This window comes from Microtus ochrogaster, chromosome 1 (genome assembly GCF_000317375.1).
Source record: "Microtus ochrogaster isolate Prairie Vole_2 chromosome 1, MicOch1.0, whole genome shotgun sequence".
In the NCBI taxonomy this organism is placed as follows: domain Eukaryota; kingdom Metazoa; phylum Chordata; class Mammalia; order Rodentia; family Cricetidae; genus Microtus; species Microtus ochrogaster.
Window position 1 is genome coordinate 46,864,749 of NC_022009.1, and position 20,753 is coordinate 46,885,501.

At 47.2% G+C, this 20,753-nt stretch overlaps 1 protein-coding gene across 2 annotated transcripts in view; it reads right to left on the reverse strand.

Annotated features, from left to right (window-relative positions):
- The window catches only part of Cdc42bpb (CDC42 binding protein kinase beta), a 95,831-nt gene that overhangs the window by 23,376 nt on the left and 51,702 nt on the right, over positions 1 to 20,753 (reverse strand). For both annotated transcript variants that reach the window (XM_005343569.2, XM_013345945.2), the window contains exons 6-18: positions 16,634 to 16,727; positions 14,404 to 14,604; positions 12,064 to 12,312; positions 11,150 to 11,229; positions 9,031 to 9,197; positions 8,831 to 8,950; positions 7,630 to 7,763; positions 7,127 to 7,369; positions 5,474 to 5,584; positions 4,158 to 4,402; positions 3,965 to 4,070; positions 3,542 to 3,666; positions 3,094 to 3,199 (exon numbers count right to left, since the gene is read on the reverse strand). In XM_005343569.2, coding sequence (XP_005343626.1) covers positions 3,094 to 3,199; positions 3,542 to 3,666; positions 3,965 to 4,070; positions 4,158 to 4,402; positions 5,474 to 5,584; positions 7,127 to 7,369; positions 7,630 to 7,763; positions 8,831 to 8,950; positions 9,031 to 9,197; positions 11,150 to 11,229; positions 12,064 to 12,312; positions 14,404 to 14,604; positions 16,634 to 16,727 — 1,981 coding nt within the window. The remainder of the gene's footprint in view (positions 1 to 3,093; positions 3,200 to 3,541; positions 3,667 to 3,964; positions 4,071 to 4,157; positions 4,403 to 5,473; positions 5,585 to 7,126; positions 7,370 to 7,629; positions 7,764 to 8,830; positions 8,951 to 9,030; positions 9,198 to 11,149; positions 11,230 to 12,063; positions 12,313 to 14,403; positions 14,605 to 16,633; positions 16,728 to 20,753) is intronic.

A 20,753-nucleotide genomic window follows, 5' to 3' on the forward strand; every position in this document is an offset into this window, starting at 1 on the left:
TGCACTGTGTGTGTGTCTGCTCATGTGACATTGAGAGTAGAGTGCCCATGGAGATCAGAGGCATCAGACCCCTAGAGCCGGAGCTACAGGGGGCTGTGAGCTTCCAGGCATGGGTGCTGGGAACCAAGTGCAGGTCCCATGGGAGATTCATGTGCCTGTTAACTACCATCTCTCCAGCCCTTCCTAAGAGTCCTTTAAAAACAAACTCAAGCTGGGGGTGGGAGTTTGGAGGAGTATGAGGGGTGTACACCCTTAATCCAGTTTGGGAGGCAGAGGCAGGTAATCTCTATGAGTTCCAGGCCAATCTGGTCTACAGAGTGAGTTTCAAGGCCAGTCACTGTTACATAGAGAGATTCTGTCTCAAAAAAAATCAACAAAACAACAAACAACAAAAAACTATTTTGAGAGAGTCTCACTATATAGTAATTGGCCTTGAGTCCTAGCCCCCTTGTGCCAGCCTCCAGTTTGGGGATTACAGATGTGCAACAATGCACCTGGATTTGTTGTTTTTCCTTCTCTTTTTTGTTCTGAGCTATAGGGATGGCTCAGCAGTGAAGAACACTTGTTTGTTGCCCTTCCATAGCTCCTGAGTATCCAGCACTTACTGGGTGGCTACCAACCATCTCTAACTCTGAGTATCCAGTACTTACCGGGTGGCTACTAACCATCTCTAACTCCAGTTCCCGGGGAACTGACCTTTGTAAGCGTCAAACACACATGTAGCACACATACATACATGAAGACAAAACATTCACATAAAATAACTTTAAAGCTTTCCTGATTGTGCATGTGTACACGCCATGGCATGCATGCACACGTTAGAGGGCAACTGTAGCAGCAGGCACTCTCTTTCCATGTGGTGGGTTCTGGGGCCTGGTCTCAGACTGTCAGGCTTAGCGACCACTGCCTTTACCTGCCATCTGGTACCAGTCATTGCCCAGTGCCTCCACTTAGGTGTTTGATTTTTTTTTTTTTTTTTTTTTTTGGTTTTTCGAGACAGGGTTTCTCTGTGGCTTTGGAGCCTGTCCTGGAACTAGCTCTGTAGACCAGGCTGGTCTCGAACTCACAGAGATCCACCTGCCTCTGCCTCCCGAGTGCTGGGATTAAGGTGTTTGATTTTTGAGACAGGGTCTCACTATGCAACCTTGGCTAGCCTAGAACTGTCTTCGTATATCAGGGTGGCCTTGAACTCATAGAGACCTATGTCTCTTGGAGGCTGGGATCATGTGCCACAGCTGGGGTAATTTTTAAACAAAGAAATTTTTGTGGCACAATTTTGTGGGTCCACTGGACAATTCATAAATCACATGCAGACTGTTAGCTTTTTCCTATATCCTGAAACATCTTCCTACTTCACCTTAGGGAACTGTCATTACTCATTCCTACTTACAGTAAAAGGCTGAAGTTATTATAATGAAGGAATGAAGGAAACTGACTTGATGACTTCATTCTTAAAAAGTCTCAAAACACCATGTTGGTGGACTACTTAAAACACAGCTGAGCCTTTCATTTCCCACCCATAACAGTCAAGAGAAGAAAATTGACCCAAGGAAGACGCTTTTCAAGATTCAGTCAAAGGGACCAGTGTGGGGGAGGGGCGGTGCCCTAGGCAGGTGCTAACGATGATGGTGGACTGTGTGAGAAAACCAGGGACCCCTCATCTTCAGTCCATTACACACGGGAGGATTTTCTAAAGAGCTGATGGGCAAACAAAGCACTTCTCTTAGAGCTAAAAGGAAACATTCTCATTCGGCTGGCCCTTCAACAGGAAGACTGCTTCTGGATAAGAATCTCAAGTACTTTGCTGAAAGGGCCTACAACAGCACACATCCATCTTTTATGAGGCTTGCACAAAAATTTACTTATTGTTCTTCACCTGTTCAAATAAACTTGTCCACAAACATGCACACATCAGCACAACTAGAATAAAACAGAAGATGAGAAATGGAATAAGCTTATTGACACTTCTTTATGTTATTTGTTCTTTGTCATGTGTGCTTGCACGTGGGCGCACAAGTTCAGAGGCCAGATGTTAACTCCAGGTGTTGCTCATCAGGAGTCTCTCACTGGTTAGTCTGAGCTGTGTTGGCCAGCAAATCCAGGTCCCCCCTCTGTCCTGTGAGGATCCAGCCACTGCCACTGCACTTGAGCTTTCACTTGAGTGACAGGGATCAGGCTGATGTTCTCATACTTGCAATTTACCAACTAAGTCACTGCCCTAACCCCAATCTTACTGAATATTCTATTTAGTCTCTCTCTTTCCTTTTTATGTGCATTGGTGTTTGGCCTGCATGTATGTCTATGTGTGGGTATCAGGTCTACTAGAACTGGAGTTACAGAAGGGTGTGAACTGCCATGTGGTTGCTGGGAATTGAACCCAGATCCTATGGAAGAGCAGCCAGTGCTCTTAACCACTGAGCCATCTCTCCAACCCCCTAATTGGTGTTTCTTAATCTAGAATCTAAAACCAAAAGTATTCTCCAGAACAAAACATGAGGCTGTTTCCTGCCCTTCTGCGGAATCAAGAATCATCAGTGCTCTCAGTGGGCAGGGATGGCACACACCTTTAGCCCCGGCACTCAGGAAGCAGAGGCAGCCAGATCTGAGTTTGAGGCCAGCTTGGTCTACAGAGTGAGTTCCAGGACAGCCAGGACAGGACTGTTACACAGAGAAACCCGGTCTCAAAAAACAAAACAAAAAAGGTGGCAACTGGCCCCAGTGCCGAGGCACCTGCTGCATGGCTCAAAGAACCAAGCGCAGTGACAGAGGGGAGGGTCCCCAGAGAGCCCAGAACCTGCTACACCCTCAAGTTCAAAACAGATCCCTGAGTGAGTGGATGGAGGGTGAAATCAATAAAGCAACTGAGCAGCACCCTGTCCTGATGCTTTGAGGTCAGACCGTAGGGTCCTGGTCAAGTTAACAACGAAAGAAATGAACTCAAGAGAAGTCTGGACTGATAGCTGCCACGTATCCTGTAAGACACACAGATCTCCTCCCTGGAATCACCTGATGGCACCTAAGCTGCCGTGCACTTATAATAAACCACCAGGGAGCTCTTCAGGAGGAGAAATCAAGTTTTAGAGAGCACCTTACCAGAGTTCTTGATCCCAAACTAGAGCTTCTCAAAGCCTCAAGCTCTTCGGTCATCTTAGAAGCGAGGGCTTGGAGGTAGCCCCTAGCATCTTTCTCATCGCTGACCCTACACAGGGAACAGGTGTTTGTCTTATGAAGATGAGCAGTTGCTGCCCTCCTCAGGACAATGTCACTGTAGCCCAAGCACCAGTTGACTCTATTGAGAAGAAACTGGTTCTGCCCCATCTTAGGGTTTCCCTGGTTGTGTGTACATTGGCCCCAGAAGCTCTCCACCCGTGTGTCACCCACAATGAGGAGCATAAACAGGTCACCCCAAGTCCTAAGGGGTCTCCCCACCCTTAGTCCACTCTGAAGACCACTGCATCCTACAGGCAGGGATTTAGGAAAACACAGAGATGTGCTCCAGTGCAGCCAAGGAGCCGCTTTTCACATGCTGCTGGGCACATACCACTGAATGATCTCTGCGATCTGGGCTTCCCAATGCGCAACGGACTCCTTCTTAGATGCCAGATCCTGCAGCTCGTCTTCCAGCTGTCTATTTTGGGCTGTGAGTTTATCCACAAAGGAACAAAGCTGAAATTAAACAATGTCACCATATCACACGTCTGTCTGGCGCCTCTTCACTACACAGCACGGTGACATCAGAAGCTCTGCCGCTCATCGGCCCTGTGGGGCTTTCACTGTACCTGATTCAAGTCTCAGAGTAACAGAGCCAAGGATGAGCAGCTTCTCAACAATGAAAACATCCCATTTAAAGACCAAATGTATTATTTCATCTAAATATCAAAACATTTAAGACAGGCACCAAGCTTCCAAGAGACCCAAGAAAAAAAAATCAACTTCCCCTAAAGGATGGTGAGGACCCAGTCACCTTCTCATTTTCAGCTGTCAGCTTCTTGTTTTCATCGAACAGCATGGCTCTTTCGCGTTCGTACTTATCTTTTACTGTGCCTACTGCCTCCTCCATCTCATTATGCCTGCAGAGGTGAAGGAGAGACTGCCTCACAACACAAGCCTAGAGCGCACAGGAAGCTTCCGTCTCTCGCCTTGAGAGCAAAACTCACCGTTCTCGCTTCGACTTCTCTAGTTTATCCTTCAGCATCAGGATTTCCTTCTGCAGGGCCAGCTGGTGGCTTTCTGAATCATGCACCTCCTTTTTCACATTCTTTACTTCTAGCACATGGGAGGCCTCTCGGCGGACCAACTCCTCCTCATAGAACAGGACTTTCTTCTCAAGCTCTGACTTGATTTTGGAGATTTCCTGCTGGTGTTCTAATGTGGCACCTGGCCCCCGGCCTCCTTGCTTCACCTTCAGATAAAGGTTGACATAAACTATCAAATCTATGTCCTCCCTCCCTCAAGGGTGGTGAAGTCTTTTCATTCTTTACCACTAGCAGGGACCTGGAGGTAGAGTGGGGGCAGCACCTGGCTTTGTCCCAGTGCCGTGCTGTTTGCCTATTTGCCCACCAGTACTCTTTTGAGTGCTGACTAATTGTCACAAGTCTTCTGGTGACTGGTATGACACTGAAGTCCCTGCTCTCATGGTGACAGTGAACCATTAAGTAAAGAAGAATAATGGCAAGACATAGGATGGGTATGGTGCCACCTTGGCAAGAGAAGGTCTTAAGCACAGGGCCAGATAATGGCATAGGCCTGCTAGGGGTGGACAAGGCTAGTGGAGAGGTGCTGGGAGAGGAGTTCTGACTCAGGCTGAAGACCAAGTCTAGAGGAGTCCCTGACGGCTCTGTTAAACTCAATGGTTTAGAGGTAGGACACCTCCAGAGAGGTAAGGAGCAGGCAGAAAGAGTTAGTCACACGTAAGCGGTCTAGAAAATAGTTTGCTGAGAGTTGGGTAGGGTGGTAGCAAAGACAAGAGAGGAATAAGTACCTTGGGCACACGGGCTTGAAGGACAGCACCATCACAACCACAAGAAGGATACAGAGGCCCAGGCTCTAAAGAGGGAAGTCACTTATCCAAGATCACACTACACTGAGGAGCAGACAGTGGCCCTCACTCATGACTGTCTCTTCTCTTAGCCTTTTTCTGCCCTCTGACCCCATTCGCAGGGCCTAGATAAGGAGCGGCGTGCCTCTGCCACATCAACAACAGAACACGGGTTTAGACAGCTTTCCAGAACTGAACATGCCCACGTGCAGGGTGTCAGGATAGGAAGGAGGTGGTGTCTGCTAACTCTGCAATACTGACTACAAACACCTAAAACTTTCATGTGATAAAGAAATGAACTTGGCTTTTATAATGGTTATCACAAGCTGTGGCCACATCCTCCACTTCCTCCCATACCTGTTCCTTCCCTGAAGCTGCCCTGGGTGGCACTGACCCAGTCAACATGCCCCACGGCCCACCAGAGAGAAGAGCTACCTTGAGGGCCTCCAGCTCGCTCTCCATCTGCTTGCAGAAGCTCTCGCTGTGCTCGCGCAGCTTCCGTTCTTTGGAGGCTTCAGCAGTCGCATCCTCAAGTTGAGCTTCCAGCTAAGGAAAAGGCAGAACTGCTTTTTATGAACCGCATTGAGAACCTGCCCAAGGAGCAATCCCCAAGGACCAGGTGCAGCGAGGGCTCTTCAGACTCAACAGAGTCAAAGCCTGAGGGACACTTTAATTGGAATGGCCAGCTATGACCATTAGTAATGACACAAGCCTGCACTCTAGTTAAATAGATTAGTTTGAGGTTTACATTCAAGAAAAACTCCTTATTTATGGAAACAATCCTGACATGTGAAGGCATAATGGGAGGTGGAAATGGCGGAGGAGTGGATCTGGGGGAAAGGAACTGGGAGGAGTGGAGGGCAGAGAAACTGTTCAGGATGTAACGTATGAGAGAAAAAAACAAAAAGAGAAGAAAAAGGAAAAAATGTAGAGGTTCCTTCCCCCCCAATTTTTTGGGGGGTTTTTGAGACAGGGTTTTTCTATATAACTTTGGCACCTGTCCTGGTACTCACTCTGTAGACCAGGCTGGCTTCAAACTCACAGAGATCTGCCTGCTTCTACCTCCCAAGTGCTGGGATTAAAAGCGTGCACCACCACAACCAAGCCCAATTTTTCAAGATATTTATTTAATGTGCAACAGTGTTTTGCCTGTGTATTCTCTGTATGAGGTTTTCAGATCCTCTGAAACTGGAGTTACAGACAGTTGTGAGTCACTGTGTAGTTTCTGGGAACTGAACCCAGGGCCTCTGGAAGAGCAGCCAGTGCTCTTAATTGCTGAGCCATCTCTCCAGCTCTAAATGTAGAGTTTCATTTGATCAGAGCGTAAACCTTGACCAAACATTTTCAACACCACCTAATAAAGTGTTCTTCTCTGTCTTAAAAAAAAATTAAACTTATAATTCAGTTTTTAAATAAAAAATTCAAATATCCTCAAGAGGAGCAAAAACCCACATGCCCATGAGCCAGCTTTGACAGGGGACAGTTAGCTAAGGAGCAAACTTGTTGTGCCTGTTTGTCTCTAGTCTCAGGTTGTTTGACAACAGCCAGGCAGCTTGTCATTTCATCCTTAATCCTTATGAGTTTCTCTACCTTGAGCTATAATTGGCTACCACTGCAATTATGTCTGGGTTATAAAATAAACTAAGAAATCAAATAGGTATTTGGGACTGCCAGTCCGAAAGTGAAGAAATTAGATCATGCACGGCCAGGCTGTCTATGCTCACGATCCATCAAATCCATTTAACAGAACTTAAAACCAAGCGTCGCTTAGAGTACGGCAACTGTAAATGGTGGGGCACCAGCTACCCAGGGCAGCAGCATGCCACGTAGGGACCGAGGAGGACACCCAAGTTCCGAGACACCATCAGAAGACCAAAGTTCTTACTTTTTCAGGTACCTAGCATTAGGAATTTTTATGTATTTTACTCAAATTCTTAAAAACCGGAAGGCAGTTGTCCTTCAATCCCTGGCATCCACACAGTGGAAGGAGGAAACCGACTCCTCCAAGCAGTCCTCCGGCCTCCACCTGCACATGAAGGCACAAGCGCATCCACGCTCACACTGGACAATAAGTGAAGAGAAAGGTACCTCCTTCCTGAACTTCTCAGATTTGCGGATATCCTGCCGCATGGAGTCAATCTTCTGCATGGCCACCTCCATCTCCTCCTCTTTGTCACGGAGTTGGCGGGACACCTTCTGCTTCTGGGACCTGAGCTCGGCCATGCGCTCATTGAGCTCTGAAAACTCCTGCAGGGCCCGCTTTCGCTGCTGATGGGCATCTTTGAGTTCTTTGGTCTGGGATTTCAATCGCTCTGAAGCTTCAACCAATTGCTGAATGAAAAGAATTCTGTAAGTTTTACATCTACTTAACAAAGACCTGGAAACCCAAGAGTCATGTTGTAGCAAAGTGAAAAGTGATTCAGGGCCAGTCAGTTTATAGCCAGGGTCTAGAACCAGCTCTCAAGAACAGGCTGCTCCCCACGGAGTGGGGACCTAACTGTTGTGGGCAGCAAGCACCTGAGTCAGTGTATTTCCTTCAGGCTACGCATGTGAAAGGAACAAGGCCTCCTCACACAGACAGTCTGTGCTACCTTGTGCAATTCTTCCTTCTCCTGCCGCACCAGGCGGTACTGCTTCTCCAGGCCTTTCAGCCGGTGTGTGGAGTCCTCATGTTCCTGGCGCAGTGTCACTGTGTCCTCAAGCTGTCGCTCAAGCCTGTTTGAATCTGGGCAGAAGAGAAGTGAATTTAATCCTTTGTGGACAGTGACTTTATGTTAGCTCACTAACTGACTTGAAATTATCTGGTAATTCACAAATAAAGCTTTTTTTCCCACTGGTTTCAATTTATTTATTTTATATGTATGTCTGTGTAGTGTGTGCCCATGTGCATGCCACAGTGAGGGTGAGGGGGTCAGAGGCCAGCAGGGACTGAACACTAACAAGCACCCACTGCACCATCCTGCCAGCCGCACAATGTCTTTAGTCAGAAGCCCTATATCCCCACACGGTGTCAGCTATGCATACACCGTAGGCTTCCTGGTGTTTAGTCTAAACATTTCTAGTCTGTTTATGTTTTATGCTGGAGATTCTCTCTTCAAAGACGTGCCTCAATCCCTCTGTCATCCCAGAGTGCTGGCCCTTTCTCAGGGTGTAAGGTAATAAGATTACTTAGTGATGGTGGGGTCTGATAGAGATGGAGAGCACAGACTCCAGATGTAACTAGAGATGGGGGCTGACCAAGAGCCTGCCCATGTGTGGCTTAGGGATATGGTTCACAAGTGATCTGATGACCAAGACTAAAACAGAATGTGGATGGTGCTGGAGAGACAACTTGGAAGCTAAGAGCAGTTGCCGTTCTTGCAGAGGACCAGCACCACATGGCAGTTCATAACTACCTGCAACTCCAATTCCAAGGAATCTGACACCCTCTTCTGGCTTCCACAGGGACCAGGCATGCACGCACAAAGTAAACATGCATACATGCAGGCAACAAACAAACAAAACCGGAAGAAAGAAAGTAGAGGTGGGAGGTTAAACTCTTATATTTCTGAGGCAACAGCCAGCAGGCAAATTAAGTACAAAAGAAAAACCCGAGTTTATGGAGAATACTACGTTATCAGAACAAGCGAAGTAGGAAAACAATTTCAGACACAGACAACATGCTTCAACTGTGCATAAGCTTGCACAACTTGAGCTTTTCCCTACTTTTTGCCCCTTAGGAAAAAGGATTCTGGAAACAGGAAACTCATACTCAAGAATAAGGATCAAGCAGCAACCAGCTAGAGCCCTTACCTGCCATTTTATTTTTCAAACACTCAATTTCTTCATTTAGCCTCTTGATTTCTTTGTCCCGGTTGGAGTTGCCCAGGGCCCGCGTGGAACCGTGAAGGGACTGCACAGTCTGGGTGGATTCTAAGGGCGACACCGCACTGAGTGGCCAGCCATGTGTGCAAGGAGGACCCTAGCCACATCAGGCCACTCCAGACACTCACCCTGCAGCTTCCGGCTCAGCTCTAGTTTCTCTTGTTCCAGTCTTCGTATCCTTCGCTCATAAGCCTCCACCTGCAGGCTATTCTCCAGATCACGTTGCACGTCTTCATCTTTGGTTAATGTGTTGGACTGCATCATGCTCTTCAGAGAGCCTCGGTCAGAAAAACAGCTGCAAACAGAGCAACAGGCTTTCTAATCTACTGAGAACCAACGATGATTTCATTAGCATTTAGAGTCTTTTTAAAGTGGCAAACAAAATACCTGTGAAAAGATTTTATTGTGTATGGAACCAAAGTCAGACAAGAGCCTCCTTGCCACAGACGACTAAGTAGGAGTGGGAGCCTGACCTAATCTTTGGACTGCTACACGAGATTCTCAGGTCTGCTTAGCTTGTCTCATTCCTATTATGAACCCGACAGTAGGCACTGGGCACATCCCCTTCTGTTATAAACTATGAGAAACCAGCATTTCTGGAGACAGCCTACCACAAACGGAGAGTTCTAAGTTCATCTGTATAAACTGTGTCTTGACAGGCTAGTCACAAGTGTGATGAGCACCCTGTGGGCTGGAATGCACCTGGAACTCTTTTGTGATGAGGTGCCAGTAATCACTGTGGGATCAGACAGGAGATGCACATGCCACATCTCAAGACTCCCTACCAGCCTGAGCAGAGGTGCCCTTCCAGCACAGCCACACGACTGCAGGAGTGTGAGCCCAGAAGGGATCCAGTTCTGCAGCTCTGCTCAAGAGGAGGAGTGTGTACCACTCTCCTCTCACCTCCCTCTCTTTGGTTTCTAAAACTGAGGAAGGACGCCCTGGCCAACAGACAGGTTCACTGGGGATAGAAATGACAGGCACAAACACCAATCTGGTGAACTATCAAATTTATATCAAAGGAGGAATGAGTTCCAGCTCCACTACGGGAACTAGGAGCTGGGGTTGCAGTATTGACAAAGTCAAGCAGTGTGCTCTAAAGGCTTCTTGACTGAGTGTGAGCAGAAACAGCTGTGACCACCACTGGCTTTCACCAGGATAAATCTACCAGCTGACAGCCTATACACAGGAGCCAACCATCACCTGTGGGTCAAGTTCTGTGCCTGTGCCTTCTGTGAGCCTTTAAGAATGCCTTTTACATGTCACGTCCCACCATTTCTCCCCAGCCCCCACACAGGATGGAGCCCGGTACCTCACGCATGCTAGTCAAGGGCTGCTACTGAGCTATATTCCCAGTAGTCTTCCCATTTATTTTCATTTTATTATATATGTGTTTTATTATATGTGTATGAATGGTTTGCCTGCATGTTTGCCTGTGGACCACCTCCATGCAGTGCCCAAGGGCACCAGAAGAGGTTGTCAAGACCCCTAGGACAGGAGTTAGAGATGGTTGTAAGTTATCCTGTGGGTGTTGGGAATGGAACCTTAGTCGTTTGGAGGAGCAGCCAAGCTTTTAACTGTCGAGCTATCTCTTCAGCCTCAGTTTTTTAAATATTTAAAGGTTGTAGAAGAAAAAAAAATGTGTGACAGAGAACAGAAGGATGAGTATTATAGTTGTCTATAGCTTAACGACAGGGACCCATTCTGGCAAGTGCTGTGAGGTGATCTTGTGCCAACATCTAGATGTACTTCCCCAGCCTGAGAGCAAATCATGTGCACAACAGAGACGCAATCAGAACTGCAGCGCACACATGGGACCCAAGTGGTTGCTGGTATGGTGGGATGCTATCCACAGAACACATAAACTACACAACACAACAGCATGTTCTGCAGCTGTCAGCGGAGTCATATGTTAGTGTCAAGCATTTCCACTGAACATACGCATGTACAATGGTAATGCACCACCACAAATGGCAGACACTGGCATCGTCAGGCAATGGGATTATCTCAGCCCACTATTCTATATGTGGTCTGGTGTTGACCACACACTGATGTGGCACATGAGCATATTTGCTAATTTTCCTTTTCAGAAATGCCGGCCGGTGCTGGTGCATACCTAATCAGCAGAGGACAAAAGACCCTCTGCATCTCTCATGAGCGCCATCCTCCCAGCCCTATGGCATGAGCAAAATCTCGAGAGCCCAATCTCAGGCTGTGAAGAGTGATGGGAGCTCGACCCAGCCTTACCTTTCTGTTGTGAATGTGAAGCCGATGAATGGCAAATGCAATCCAGAGAAGCCGGTGTGAGAGCCAGGAGGTAATATTTCCTGCATCAGAACACACATAACACAGATTAAACAATCTCCCTTCACATAAGCAACACATGCCGCCAAAAAGAGTGCAAAAACCTTACTACTGTGGTCACTACTGAGCACCAGCTATGAAAAGCAGCATTAATGCGGGCTGGTAAGATGGCTCACAGGGAGAGGCCTACAGGCCAGTCTTCCTGTGCTTCTGAAGCTTTTATATCCATGAAGTAGTCATGGCAACAATGAAGCCGTCACATAATAACGAATCAACACTAAATAAAAAGGTACAAAATATGAAAAAAACAAAAGCAAAAGATTTCAGATGTGTGCCATAACAAGAGCGAATTTTTGTCAAAAGAGTAATCCCTCGTCTTTTAAAAGCAACACTAAGGACCAAGCTGAAGACTTAAAAATAATTGCCAAATTAAAAAACATTTTTGTTTTTAGATAGATCTTACTGTGTACATCTGGCAGGCCTGGAACTCACTATGTAGACTTGCTGGGACTGAAGGTGTGTGCTTCAGCTACTTTAATGTTTACTGTGTGTGTGTGTCTGTGTTTATGCCTCATGTATACAGTGCCTGCAAAGACCAAAGAAAGATGTCGGAGCCTCTAGAGGTGGAGTGGGGGGCAGCTGTGAGCTGCCTAATATGGGTAATGGGCACAGAATCTGGGTCCCTCTGGAAGAGCACCAGGTAATCTTGACTGCTGAGCCACCTCTCCAGCTCAGCTGTCAAATAGTTTCGAAGATTAGAACAGTTCTGCCACTGACTGACTTGTTAAGCAAACGGTAGCCTGACACTTAGACCCACCGGGAGGCAGCCCAGGGAGGAGAGAGGCCGGGACACTCACAGTGTTTCTCAGCATGTCGTCATCCACGTCGAAGTTGGATGTGTCAGAAGGACTGCTCACATCAGGGATGTACGGAGCTTCTAGGTTTCGTATGTTTTCCCAATTCAGGCCTTCGAAGAATGCATGCTTTTTAAAGTCCTCTATCCCATTCTGCCCAAGCCGGCGTTCTCTGCTGCATATCAGTCTCTGAATAAGATCCTTTGCTTCCTCAGAGACATCAGTGACGTGGGATGGGAACTGAAATCGCTCCTGGGGAGGAAAGGACGGCCAGAGGACATAGTAAGGGACACCTCAGATGTGCAGACAGTACAGGAAATAATCCTTACTTTACAATTTACCAAATGTAATCCAAAGCTAGGTAATTTTAATTCCACAAAGGCAAACAAGTAAATCATTCCCTTGGGGCCTGTGAGGTGGCTCAATGGGTAAAAGGCACTCACTTGCCTTGCAGCCTGGCAAATAGAGTTTGATCCCTAGAACCCATGTTAACAGAGGAGAGAACTCCACAAAGTTGTCCCCTGGCTTCAATGTGCACTGTGGCACATGTACCCACACGCATGAGAAGAAAATTAATTAAGATAAACTGACTTATCATAGCTGGCTTGTTAACTCCTACCCACAAATGACAATGACAGATTATATTTCTTCCTCTCCAAACAGCAAAGAACGCAGACAAATGTGCTGTGGAGGCAAGCGGCACAGCCCTCTCAGTGCTGGGCCAACACTGCATCTTAAAAGAAAACAGCCTCAAGAATCCACACTTTACGCTGCAGGAAAACTACAAACCACACACTCCTTAATTGTCGGGGACAAAGAACAGATTAAAACTCCTAACACCTCACATTTGCACCCTGACCAAGAGAACAAGTTTTCAGCTGAATTCCTATGGAAGGGGTTTGTTTAAAAAGAACAGAATAGACACCAACAATGAGAACCATGTACCTGTGTGGTACAGAAATAAATACTGAAACACATGAACAGAAGCCCAGTCACACAACGTACCGCACGTCGCGGGCAGAGCTGCCAGCTACTCAAGGCTGGCACTGTGTGAAGTCTTTCTAGGAAGCACTTATTTATGAGTTAAGAATCTGCCTCTACTTTGTGTGCTTGTTGTGTGCACCAAAGGTCCACACTGAGGTCTTCCTCAATTACCTTCCACCTTTATTTATCTACTTAGTTTCTGAGACAGTCTCTCATATAAAACTTAGACCTCACTGATTTGTCTGGACTAGGTGGCTCCAGAATCTGCCTGTCCCTCCATGGGGCGACAGCTGTGCACCTCCACACCTGACTCTCCAAGGGGATATAGCTGTACACCTCCACACCTGACTCTCCATGGGGATACAGCTGTGCACCTCCACACCTAACTCTCCAAGGGGATACAGCTGTGAACCTCCACACCTGACTCTCCAAGGGGATACAGCTGTACACCTCCACACCTGACTCTCCATGGGAATACAGCTGTGCACTACCACACCTTTTACTTGGGTTCTGGGGCTTCAAATCAGGTGTGCACAACTACACAGCAAACACTTTACTGATGGAGTTGCCCCCCATGCTGAAAAATATTCTAAGTATAGTTTTTACTTTGATTTGCAGTGAAATATAAAGCAATTTTCATGTTAATCTTGACCCAACATGAGCAATTAATGGGAGACTGGTTGAAATACAGGTCAACTACATACAACTCAGTTTTCTGGGATGTGTAAGCATATACACACATACATGCCAGGTTGTGTTTATGTTACAGCAGACAGAAAAAGGAATCCTGCCCATGGATCTCCAGGGCGGGGTGTGCAGTTCTGTGGTAGGTCAGTCAAGTGTGTGCTGTGGGCTGAGGTGGAGATGGAGAGAACAAGGACACAACATCAAAATGGAAAATAAAAACCCTGAAAAGGGAAAAAAGGAACATACTGGGATGGGGAAGGAACGAGGATGCCCTACGTGGAGGTGAGCTCACTCATGACTGTGTCCCAGGTGGCATCTGAAGCTGAAGTGTCTACAAGGACTTCCCAACACCACTCTAGGCTCTAAATGAACACATGGATTGTTCTACACAAGCCTGCTTCTCCTCCAAGGAGTCTGGTCAGTGAACACAGGCTCCATTAAGTACACAGTATCTCCTCCTTTCCGTCCCACGTGTGCAGTGTCACCATCTTATGTTGATGACATCACAAACCTCTGCCCACCTCTCCTGTCCTGCCACCCCATCTGGCCTGAACACCATTAGCCTCCACCTCCCCACCAGCCTGTGCAGGCACTAGAACAGCCTCATGGTTCCTCCACTGCTGCCCACCCCGCCAGCCCATGCGGGCACTACAACAGCCTACAGCATCTCACCTCATGGTTCATGATCTTGCCATAGGTCTCCACCAGTGACTCTGCATAAAATGGCGTTTCTCCATACAGCATCTCATACATGCAGACGCCCAGCGACCACCAGTCACACTCGGGTCCATATTTGCCCATGCCATCCTCCATGGCCTGCAGGATCTCTGGTGAGATGTAGTCAGGTGTACCCACAGCCACTGAAGACTGAACCTTGGGAGAAGAAGGGGTGATGAAGGGAAGCCCGACAGCATCGCTAACAACTACATATCTCTATCTGCTTCCCTTAGAACCCTGCAGCTGCAGAAAACAGAGCAACCGTGACATAAAAGTCCCCAGAGGCAGCAACCCCACACCTGCTGCCCATGCTCCCAGGGTAATCTAAGGGCTCCGTGTCCAGGCCAGCCCTTGACTTTTCTGTCCAACACAAAGCCTAAGGAAAAGCATACGCTGGCTTCTAACAAGCCCCCAGGGGCTATGACTTCCTAGCACAGCCCACCCTGAGTACCCAGAGAGAAAATAGGCAAGTTGGCCCAGCACCAACTGCGTTCCCAAGAGAGTCTCTGCTCAGGGGCCTGAGAGGGTGGTAGCTATCCCCACAAAGAGATCAGTTCCCTACAGTCCACATCAGCAGGCACATGCCTGCAGCAGAGGCACTCGAGCAGTGCTGTATCAGGGAGAGCTAACCACCACAGAAAAGCAGAAGAGGATGAGATACACAGATGGGACAGAAGCAGGGCAGGAATGGGGCAGTGGTCACAGGCCCATCTAAGAAGAGACTAGACTCTCTAAGGTCCCCTTTGGAAAGAGGGTCTGGGGGGTAAGCAGTGTAAGAGGTGCTACTCAGTGGACAAACAGCAGGGGTCTGCCTGGCACTTTTCAGCACAGCAGCCTGCAGTGGCCGTAAGTAGTAAGGGCGGCAGCGGTGAGTAATGTCCACTGTGGAAAACGACAATGTAAATGCACCCACGGACACTGTGCTCTCATTACCAGAATAGATTTGACCACAGCACCAACCTACCAACAAGTTATCATGGAGGTTAAAATTTACAAAAAAAAAAAAAAAAAAGAAAAGAAATGAAAAAAAATTACAAACAGTTCCACGCCTGTGCAGCACGGTGAGCTGGAGTCCCGTGGCCTGGGCAGCACAGTGAGCCGGAGTCCCGTGGCCTGTGCAGCACGGTCAGCTGGAGACCCATGGCCAGTGCAGCAAGGTGCCAGCTGGAGCCCCATGGTCTGTGCAGCATGGTCAGCTGGTATCTGCACATAGATGTCCCAAAATATACTGGCAGGAACTGTCTGGGACTCCTTTTAGTGTAGGATTTAAATGGTCAGAACCTCCTGTATGGGACTGCAAGGGCTGCTGCAGTCATAGGAAAGAATGCGATGACAAAGAGGGCGGGGAGCTGGCCAGCGAGGTAAGACACACCAACTACTCACAGGCCACCTAGCTGCAGTGTTGATTTGACCTGAGGTACCAGGTGAACCAGGCACTCTCCTGTCCCACATCTGGGGCTCACAGCACTCTGCACTAAGGAACCCGGTTTTTAGGCCTGCAATAACTACAAGAGAAAGCTCAGCTTGCAGAAAGCTACCTGGAGCTGGCCCTCCAAGACGGATAGGGCTTTTCAAAGGAGGGAAGGGCTGATCTCACTTGCTGCAGTGTAGCATGCTTACAGTCACCCAGGGCTCTGAGGAGCCTGACAAATCCCCAATGGCACCCATATGTCATCGCAAAAACAGAAAAGAAGGGCTGGAAGAGTCTAGTCAATAAACTGGACTTCCTCAAGATCCCTTACAAGATGAGAATCTTGTGTTCTATCGTCATAACCCACACTGTTAAAGGAAGCTGGCAGTGGGGGGTGGGGTAGCATGATGGCACACCATTATAAACCCAGTGCTGGGGAGGAAGGACAGGCGGGCCCCAGGACCACTGGCCAATCAACAGAGCCTGTGAGTTCCAGGTCAGTGAGGGACTCTGGCCTCCAGATGCATCCATGTGCATGCACACCTGTACACTCATGCACACAAATCTGCACACAGTATGTACACACACATGATTTTCAAACTTTAAAAATTCCTCAAATAGAAAATTTCAATAGTCTTCTAAACAGATTCATTTTCTTAATTTACATTCAAAAACTGGATTTTATTTAATTTTATGTCAAACTGAACACTTAGTCCCCTTTTACCTACAAGCCAAACTCAAAAGCAAATGGTAATCTTCAACAAAAATACCTACAGTTCCATCATCATTCATCTTCAAACACGATCCAAAGTCAGCCAGCCGGATATGACCATTCACATCCAAAAGGACATTGTCAGGCTTAATGTCTCTGTTGGTGAAATAAGCAGAGTAAGTTAACTGTCCCAGCGGGATCACAGGGAACCGTGGTCGCCCAAGAGCAGCCATAACCAAGCAGAGCAACTGGAGCAGCACCAGCAGAGTTGTCACAGATGCCAACCCCTCCCCCAGCAGCACTGCAACTCCTGTCACCCACCACCTACTAAGGTTCCCGAGGTTCCCGAGTATCCACTGCCTTCCTGAAGGGGCTCATCAGCACAGGGCCAGAAAATAACATCTAAGAGTTAGGGAGATGGTTCAGTAGTTAATGGGGCTTGCTACGCAATCTTTGGATCCCAGCAACCACATAATAGCCAGGGGTTCCCCAAGTAAAACCAGCTCTGAGGGATCTGATACCCTCTTCTAGCCTCTGCGTGCTCTAATGTGTGCTCGCTCGCTCTCTCTCTCTCTCTCTCTCTCTCTCTCCTCAATCTTAAAAAGAAGATTGGAGAAATAGAAACAGAGACCAAGGGACAAGCAGCATGGAGGGAGATGAGCAGTAGCTACCAGGAGGGATCCGTATCAGAAGAAGTAATGGAGTCAGGGAAGAGGTGGGCACAACTGTTTGCAGGCTAACAAGCTGCTCTGCACACTGAAGCTGAGTAGCCTGTAGTGAATGGCACAGTCACACAGCCAAGGAAGACACTCAAAGCCCACACTGTCAACTGCCTATGCCCAAATACTGGGCTGAAGCATATTCACAGCCCTGAGAATAAAGTCATTACAGACTACCCTGAAAGCAAGAGAACACAACACGTCCACCAAAGTCACGCTCAAGTCTGTTTGCAACAGCACCACACACAACAGACAAAACATGTCCAGCATCAACTGCAAGAGCGTGTGTGCAGGAGTGCGTGTGCAGGCTGCAATGCAGCCACACAGGGGGGAAGGGGGCGCAGGGCAAAAGGGATTCTGCCACAAAACCACAAGTCAGAAACAGGAGAAAACTAGCACAGCACTTGAACCTGAAATAAACACCCTCACACAGACGTGAAAGGGAAAAGAAAGGTCAGGTGTGGCACACTCAGAAAGGCAAAGCAGGAGGTCAGCCTGGGCTGCAATGGGAGACTAGAAAAGAAGGAAAGGTGGGGGAGATATGACATAAAGAAAGGAACAGCGGGGAAACCAAAATGCCAGAGTGGAAAAAACAAGACCAGGAAGAGGATTTAATTAAAGGAAGAAACAGGAGAAAAAGATAAACTGTAACCTCAAATGAAGACTAATTTACAAGATGCTTAAGGGAAAGTGAGTTTAAATCAAACCTAATGGAGGCAGTGAGGGAAGGAACCTAGACAACACACCAGAGTCAGACTAAGGAGCTGGAGACTGACTGAGATGGGAGCCCGCAAAGGAACCCAACAGACATAAGGAAACCAGACAATAAAACATGGTTTCCATCTGAAATAGAACCCAAAAACATTCCACATCCTTGTAAGCTCAGGGTTAGAGAGGCTGTAGCAAAAGGATCAAGTTCCAGGCTATCTTGTTGGCAAGATATCACCTCAAAAACAAAAACAAACAATTTTTATATATGGTATGGTTCAGTATACATAATTAAAAACAGGCAAAGCTAATTTTCATTTCCAAGGCTCCTTTAATATTGCAGTCTCTTGCCACAAAAGGCCACTCAAATTAATTAATTAAAAACCCAGGACCCAGAGAGATGCTCCGTGGGTACCTGGGACTCCTGCAGTTTGTTCTCTAACCTCCTTACATGCATGTGCCTACATGCATACCAACACACACAAATGTAATCAAATAATTATGGCAGTGGCTTAAGGGATGTCTTGGCTAGGACCAAGTATCACAAGTTAGATACAGAACCTGCTGACATGAATGCCACCACTAATCCTGGGGCCTCAGGCTCTTGCTACAGAAGACTAGTTAGTCAGTGCTGTGCTGTCTCCTTTCCTTAGCTGTGTGGTGTTATCTACCCATCTAAAACTAAATTCCCGTTCCTGTTCACCAGCAGAGAAAAAGAAAAAAAAAAATCTGACAAAACCCCCCTGTATTCTGAAAGCCTTTCCTTCCCATGAGCGATCAAGACAGTCCCAGTCCCAAAGCAGTATGGGTGTTCAGTGCACCCAGGTCAGGCTTCACCAGGCAGCTGCACAAGAGGACACCTGACTAGCACTTCTGAGAGTTTCTTCTGCTTTATCTTCTACCCTGCTTTCTGTCCCCCTCATTTGAGTTTTTCGAGGCTCCTTTTGCCCTCTGGATGCCCACTTACTAACTTGCAGCTGCTCTGCGTCAACATGCCTGTGAAACATGCCCTGTTTTCTCTGGGCATACACACTGTTCTCGCCGTATCCTCTGTGAACCTCTCACTGTCTTTGGTTTCAGGTCCCTAGAAGCTGACGTCTCAGGAAGGGGCTGCATACATGGGCCTGAGTGCTTCTGGGTCCTAGTTTTGTCACTTGTTTCCTTGAGCACCAGGCAAAGGCTGTGAAGTTTGCAGAAGTCCAGCTGTGAAGAAGGGGTCAGTGCACAGCCATCTCAGCCCACAGAGCAGCAGTTCTCTACCTTCCTAACACTGCGACCCTTTAATACAGTTGGTGACCCCCAACCATAAAATTATTTCATTGCTACATCAAAACTGTAATTGTTCTATTATTAAGAATCATAATTAAATGACCCTGAGAAAAGGTCATTTGACCCCCAAAGGGGTCATGACCCACAGCCATAGCAAAGAAGAAAGGAGCCCAATTGTGGCCTAGGCTTGAGCTCTGCTGTTGAGTTCACCAACAGCACAATGCCATTTGTGCACCCCAGAGACTCACTTCTGACACTGCCAAATGTAGCAAGCACACCTACCTGAGGCTGGACAGCACTGACTCTTGCTGTGCTATGTTTTAGGTGGGCCATCTACATACAATCTGAATTGAGTTTGTTTGAGAAGAATAAACGTTTTTGAATTATAAAGTCTTACTCAGTCAAATGACTGAGGAAGGGCTGGAGATATGTCCAGGTGTGGTTCCTAGCTTTCACATCAAGCAGCTCCGTCACCTGTAACTCCAGCACCTGGGGATCTGATGCCTTCTTCTGACCTCCATGAGCACACACACGTGTCACACATACAGACAAGCAGGAAAATACATGTACATATTGATTAAAAAAAACAACAAAATTTAAAAAATAAAAGAGTTTTCTAAATAGAAGAAAAAAGGGAAAAAATAAGCTATTTAAAACAGAACCTAATTCGGGCTGGAGAGATGGGTCAGCAGTTAAAGAACACTGGATGGTTTTTTCAGAGTACCTGGGTTCAACTCCCAGTTGCCAAATGGCAGCTCACAAGTATCTGTAACTCAGTTCCAGGGGATCTGGCACCCTCACACAGACATGATGAGGGCAAAACACCAGTGCACATTAAATAAATAAATAAAATATAACCTAATATCCTAAGAGGCCCGTGACAAAGATATTTCTGTCTGTATTATGAAGCTGGCAAAGTTTTGTCACAGAGACAAAATCTAAATGTTATGAACCAAAACAGGGCTAGTGTGATGGCTTGGGGGTGAAGCCTGGTGATCTAGTTCTATCCTGGAACCCATATTAAGAGTAGAAGGGGAGAATTAATTCTCCAATCTCCATACATGTATCGAACACACGTGGCCACTTGTCTCCCCCCCCCTCTCTCTCACACACACACACACACACACACACACACACACACACACACACACACACACACAGCATTTGAGAGCTGGTTCAGTGATTAAGAACACTTGTTGCTCTTCTAGAGGGCCCAAGTTTGGTTCCCAGTCCAAGCTGGGCAGCACATAGCACCTGGCCTCTACAGGCTTCCATATACACAGTTGTGCTCACGTACATACATACATACACACACACACGTACATACATACACACAGATACATATACATACACGTATGTATGTATTTTAAAAAGAAAAACTGAACTGCAATAGCCAGACCTGGTAGCATGCATACCTATGATCCCAGCTACTCAGGAAGACAAGTACAAGACCTGCCTGGGCAACTGGTGGAAACTGTCTCATGAA